This window comes from Pelobates fuscus, chromosome 13 (assembly GCF_036172605.1).
Source record: "Pelobates fuscus isolate aPelFus1 chromosome 13, aPelFus1.pri, whole genome shotgun sequence".
In the NCBI taxonomy this organism is placed as follows: Eukaryota; Metazoa; Chordata; class Amphibia; order Anura; family Pelobatidae; genus Pelobates; species Pelobates fuscus.
In genome coordinates, this window is record NC_086329.1 from 59,889,182 (window position 1) to 59,895,665 (window position 6,484).

At 45.7% G+C, this 6,484-nt stretch overlaps 1 protein-coding gene across 1 annotated transcript in view; it reads left to right on the forward strand.

Moving 5' to 3' along the window:
- Positions 1-6,484, forward strand: part of JMJD7 (jumonji domain containing 7) — a 149,342-nt gene that overhangs the window by 135,197 nt on the left and 7,661 nt on the right. The window contains exon 7 of the mRNA XM_063440087.1: positions 605-764. Within this exon, the coding sequence (XP_063296157.1) occupies positions 605-764 (160 nt within the window). The remainder of the gene's footprint in view (positions 1-604; positions 765-6,484) is intronic.

Sequence of the window (6,484 nt, forward strand, 5' to 3'; positions counted from 1 at the left end):
TACGCCACCTCAGACTTACGGAGCAGTTGGGTGGCATGGTTTGGGTGCTATGCCACAGTTGTCTTTTATGCACACATTTGACATTTGCAGGATGGAAGTTCTCTAAGCAGCAGTATGTGCAGCATCCCTCATTGGCTGTGAGGTTTATTGCTTTATTATAATTGTTTTTACGTACAGTGGTCCCTGATGAATTTCTCAAAAGAGGACGAAATGCCAACGCCCTGTTTTTTTAGCACATTACCTTTTTTTTTAATATTTTACATGCCAATAAAAACCCTTTTGGAAAAACGCCTCTGGTTTGGTATTTGGTTGCTGCAATACCTGTCAGTCGGTCCAGTGGTAAACACGAAAGAGGAGTCCAAGCCTTTTACTGAATTAAAAGCTGAGATTGTCAAACCAATGAAACTCCTCATCATCTCTGTTATCTGGAGAATTGAATTCTGAATCTGGAGCAGTATGTCAGCCTTATTTATCTCCTTAAAAGTAAAATAAAAAAAATCATGAACATTTTTGTTTCTTTTTTTCCCTTTTATGTTCACCATAACTAATTCTTCATTACAATCATGTTGCATCTGTAAACCTGTAATTTGTGTTTTGCTTGCAGATTCCTTGGATTCCTCTAGACCCATTATCTCCAGACTTGAATCTGTATCCAGAATACAGGAAGACTAGACCATTTCACTGCACAGTGAGAGCAGGAGAAATGCTTTATCTTCCCTCCTTATGGTTTCACCATGTTCGTCAATCTCATGGCTGCATTGCAGGTAAAAAATTGACCCTGGGATTGGTATATGTGTGCATGTGTTTGTATATATACACATGAACTTTAATGAGAAAGAAACACACGTGTGGTGGGCAGCAACAATGTCTTATTTAAGATTTTACCCTAAGCCCACATGGTGAATTATAGACTATGGACAAATCATTTATATATGCAAGGAGCAAATCAGATTCCTGTTAATCTACACCTGAGCAAATCAACCTCTCCCGCATTTAGGTGATGATGGTCAGGTGTAGATTAACAGGAATTTGATTCTTTCTTCACAGGTGAAAAGTATTTGTACTTACCCTGATTAACCACAACATTAAAACCAATGATGTGTAGGTGTCATTCGTGCTGCCTAAACAGTTTTGATACGTTGAGGCATGGACTCTGAACATATCCCGTGGTATCTGGTATCAAGAAATGAGCAACTGATCCTTTAAGTCCTGCAAGTTGCGAAGTGGGGCCTCCATGGATTGGAATACTTGTTCCAGCACTTCTCAAGATTGCTCAGTTGGATTGAGATCTGGGGAATTTAAAAACCAAGGCAACACCTTGAACTTTTTTCATGTTACTCAAACCATTCCTGAACAATTTCTGCAGTGTGGCAGGGTGCATTATCCTGTTGAAAGAGGCCACTGCCATCAGGGAGCACCAGTGTCATGAAGGAGTGTACGTGGTCAGCAATAAGCTCTCGGTAGGCGATATGAATGCCAGCAGAATATTGCCTTGAGCGTAACACTGCCGCCACCGGCCTGCCTTGTCACCATAGAGCACACTTCTGCCGTCTCTTCTGGTAGATACTAACCACTGAATACCGAGAACACCCCCAAAAGGCTTGCCATGTTGGAGATGCTCTGACCCAGTTGCCTAGTCGTCACTGTTTGTCCCTTGTCAAAATCAAAAGATATTTTCACTTGTCCATTTTTTCTGTATTCAACACATAAAATTAAAAAAACTGATTGTTCACTTGCTGCTGAATATATCCCACCCTTTGACAGATGCCATTGTAATGATACCATCAATGTTATTGAATTCTCCTTTCAGTGGTTGTAATGCTGTGGCTGATCAGTGTAAGTCTAGTGAATTGTTAGTGCAGGACTCACCTTGCCTTAATGCAGCAAGTGAGAGTATAGATTAATGGTAATTGGAATGGTACTAAAAAGGTCTGTTTAAATGTGCTTAGGGATATGGGATAGAGTACATGTACCTTTTTTTATCCATGTCTTTGGTTTATTCCCTGTCCACTGTTTCCTCATTACACCCCATTCTCCCTTACTGCTCCCTCTGCAGTGAGACAGATATGTGCAGGGAGACAAGTAGTGAGAGTATATACGTGTGTTCTTGTCCATATGCCTGATTTCAAACTCAATGCGCAAAAATAGTGCAGTTACAAAACCTGAAAATACTATAAAAATAAACAAATTATCCAGAACATATTACCCTCCTGTGTAGTATTACTATTTTTAGACAGTATCACAAAGTAATAGAGATGGCTCCAAATGATTATTTCTCTTATAGTGAAACTGAGATAATGATCATCATATTTATTGACAATATAAAGCCCGGGACTCTTCAACACAGCTAATTTAAAGGACTATATTTTATAGCAACATCCTTCTAGCTATAAATAGTACTAGTTTCTCCACATACCGTTCTAAATTTTTCGTTGTAGCGGCAAGGGCTCACATTCATAGTTTCACTGACACTAAGGTTGACTGAAGTTTCGACATATATGCATTAGTTGTGCCTTGTCTATACATTACTGGTGGCCAAATTCCTTCAAATCAAATCACATTGGTGCTGTTTCTCTTTAGCCTTCCAGGAAAGCTTACTGCTTTATTTACACATCTTATCCATGGACCTGGGCAACTGCAGTAGAGTTGATTTTACCACTATATTATTATGGTCCTTGTTATGATTAGGTGGCAATACAATTGTAGATTATACTAGCTTTAGTGTAACTATAATCTTAATTTATTAATGACAGGATGTGAATATTTGCTTAAGTCTCTCTTTACTAGAACTCCACAGCAGCACATTAACATAGAGAGAAAAACACCAATCACAAAACATTAAGGAATCCATAAAAGGCTCCTCCCAACCAACTATTTCCTCTTTTACACTGCGACAAAATAAGTACATGAACAATACACCGCCAATAAAAAAAAAAACAGAAGAAACCAATATAACATTACAAAGAATGCCATCCGAAAATTAAAACGTGGAACTAGTGGATAGAATCTTGACCTTTATCCTGAAGAAAACTCGGATCTAATAACTGTAGTCGAACCATTAAACTGAAACGAGATAAACACTGATTAGTGAATTAAATGTACTGAGAAAACATGAATCCCCATCATCTAATACTGATAGTACAATATCCCAGATAAACACCCAACTCCCCTAGGAACATTACCAGACCTAACAAACCTAGCCCAGGAGACCAGGCGAATAAACAGTAGATCAGTCAAAACTAACAAACAAACAAAGGGAGGGAGAAACTGGGAAGGAAAAATTTGCCTCCTGTCATTAATGAAATTAAGATTATAGTTACACTAAAGCTAGTATAATCTACAATTTTATAACATGACAGGAGGCCTCATATTTGCGGTTTTAAAGCTCCGACAGCAAAGCAAAAGAAGCATGATCCGACGGTCTAAAATAGAATTGGCAAAATGTATCCTCTCGGGACCAGTCTGCTGGACGCATGATGTCCTGAAGGGAAGCGGCCGCCATGAAAGCTCCAGAAGCTGCGGCGCCTCTAACTGAATTCGCTTCGAAGGTCGAATTCACCCCCGCCAACGTCAATCTTATCCACCGAGCCAGGGTATCACATAAATAGGGGTAAAAAACAGCCGTCGAATCCGACTTGGTACGTCTAACAACCCTGAAAGTGACCCCCTCCGGAGAAAGGTAAAAAGCGTTGACATCAGAAACACATCTGAACGAGACAAGACACAGTAAGAGGGAAAATTTGGACGAAAGCCGACGAAGGGAAAGGTCCTGATTATCAGGCCAATCCCGTAGGAACGATAAAACCGTGCGTATATCCCAGAGGGAGGAATACTTGGGCACTGGTGGTCGTGCCAGCCTCATTCCACGAAGAAGTCTGCAGACTAGCGGGTCCTGGCCAATGGGAAGACCTCCAAGTGGGACATGCACCACCGAGATTGCCGACCTCGCCACATTAACTGAACGATACGATTGTCCCAGGTCAAACAGGTGAGACAAAAAATTCAGCACACTAGTTACAGGGCCTGTAAAGGGATCAGTATCTCGTTCCAGGCACCAACGACACCAGGAACCCCATGCTGAGATAGCATCTTCTCGTCCCGGAAGCCCAGGAATCCCAGAGAAGGTCTTTAGCCGATTGCGATAACGCCTCAACATTCCAGGTACCCCTGAAAGAGTCCAGGCCACCAAGCGCAGGTGGCTGTCCCTCACTAGGGGGTGCGGATTGCCCCGTGGGTTCGAGAGGAGCATCCAAGGGGATGGCAAGAGTAGAGGATCCCGATGGGAGAGATCCAAGAGCTCCGGAAACCAGGCTTGACTCTGCCATAGAGGAGTCAGCAACACCAAAGACACACGCTGACGTCGAACTTGCAGAAATACCCTGGGAATCATAGCAAACGGAGCAAAAGCATACCCTCCCTGTGACAGCCACACTTTGAGAAAGCCGTCTACCAGCTGAAGTCTGGATCTGATAGTTCGTCCTGGAGGCGAATAGATCCACCATGACCGAGCCCCTCTGATTCGCGAGTTCGAGGAAGATGGCCTGAAGGAGTTTCCAATCGCTGGCGTCCCTCCAATGTCTGGACAACCAATCCGCCATCAGGTTCGACTCCCCCGGAAGATATTCCGCTTGTAGAGTGATTTTGCATTGGAAGCAGAAGCTGTAGATCTCCTTCGTCACCTCTGACAGTGTTCGAGACCGAGCGCCCCCCAGGTGGCTTATGTACTGTACCGCCGAGACATTGTCCATCCGGAGGAGGGGGGCAGCAGTCCGAAAGGTGGTTCGCCAGGCTGCAAATCGCAAACAAACCCGCAATCAGTTCCAAGCAATTGATGTGGAACTCCGACTCCCTTTCGGATCACGAACCCCCCCGTGGACCTGGTCGCGCAGGTGGCACCACAGCCCCAAAGACTCGCATCCAATTCCAGCACGAAGTCCGGTGTCGGTCCGAATATAGCTTTACCGTTCCAGGCTGACATGTGCAGGAGCCACCAGCGTAGTTCGGTCTTCACATCCGGGGACAGAGGGATCATCTGGTCGTAGGAGGTTCTCTTGCGTAAAAAAAGAGCCTTCAATCATTGCATGGCCCTGTAGTAAAGTTGACCTGGGTAGATTGCCTGTATCGAGGCCGAGAGGAGACCCATCACGCAAGCTAACATTCGTTGAGGGATCCGGTCTTGCCGCAAGATCTTCCTTATTTCCTTCCAAATGGTCGCTATCTTGGCCAGAGGCAGATGAAGAACACAGTCTTTCGCATCAACTTCAAAACCCAAGTACTCCACTGTCTGGGAATGGTCGAGGGCTGATTTCTCCAAATTGACTACGAATCCCAGGCATTCGAATAAGGAGACCGCAGAGCGCGTCTGACACTTGAGTCTGGAGGGGTCCTCGCAGAAGATCAGCAAATCGTCTAGGTATACTATACAACGGACGCCCTCTGATATGAGCCGAGCGACCACAGGCTTCAGGAGCTTGGTGAAGCACCACGTAGCCGAGCTGAGGCCGAAGGGGAGACAAGTGAATTGGCATGGCCTGCCCTTCCAGAGGAAACAGTGGAATCTGCGACATTCGTCGTCCACCGGGACGGAGAGGTAGACATCCTTCAGGTCCTGCCTTGTTAACCAGTCTCCTGGCCGGAGAAGGTCCCGGAGAAGATGGATGCCTTCCATCTTGAAGTGGTGGTAGACCACGAAAGCGTTCAGTTCCCGCAGGCTGATCACTGGGCGGAATCGAGCTGAAGAAACCCCCTGTGTCCAGGGCCCATTGGACCGTGCCCTTGTCGAACAGTGTCCGAATTTCCGCATCCATCAGGACCTGTTGTTCTCTTAAAATGATGGGAACCCTTGGGGGCCCAACCTGTGTCGGAGGGGAGTGAAAGTCTATGGCATATCCCCGAACAGTCCGAAGGACCCATGCATCCGAGGATACCTCCCGCCACCTGTCCCTGCAGTGAAACAGTCTGACCGCATGCAATAGGGGAAAAGGAGAAATGGCAGGAGGTGTTCTCACCTGAAGAGAATCTTGCACGTCCTCTTGAACGATTCCCTCGACCTCTGTGTGTAGGGGGGTCTGTCTGGTATGAGGGAAAGAAGGATGGTCCACGGGATCTTTGGCGGCCCGAAGACCAGCTGCGGCTGGATTGTTCCCTCTAGCACTCCACTCCGGATGTGTCTGAGTGAGGGCCCTAGCCATGGCCTTTTCAACAGATGCGGCCACCTGCTGCATTAATCATCGTCTGTAAATTCTGATCTTGAGTTGAGGGCTCCATAGTCAGGGAATTGTAGGCGATGTGACACCTAGGATCACAGATAAAAGTGTCACCAACAGACAATTAGAGGCAGCGCCCCGTATAATAGCAGAGGCAATTTGGGCAGCGCATGCAGGCGTAGGCATGCGTATGTAGCCGGTATTCCGTGCGATCAGCGTTAGAGGCACAGACAAAGCAGGCCAATCAGTGGGGCACAGACAAAGCAGGCCAATCAGTG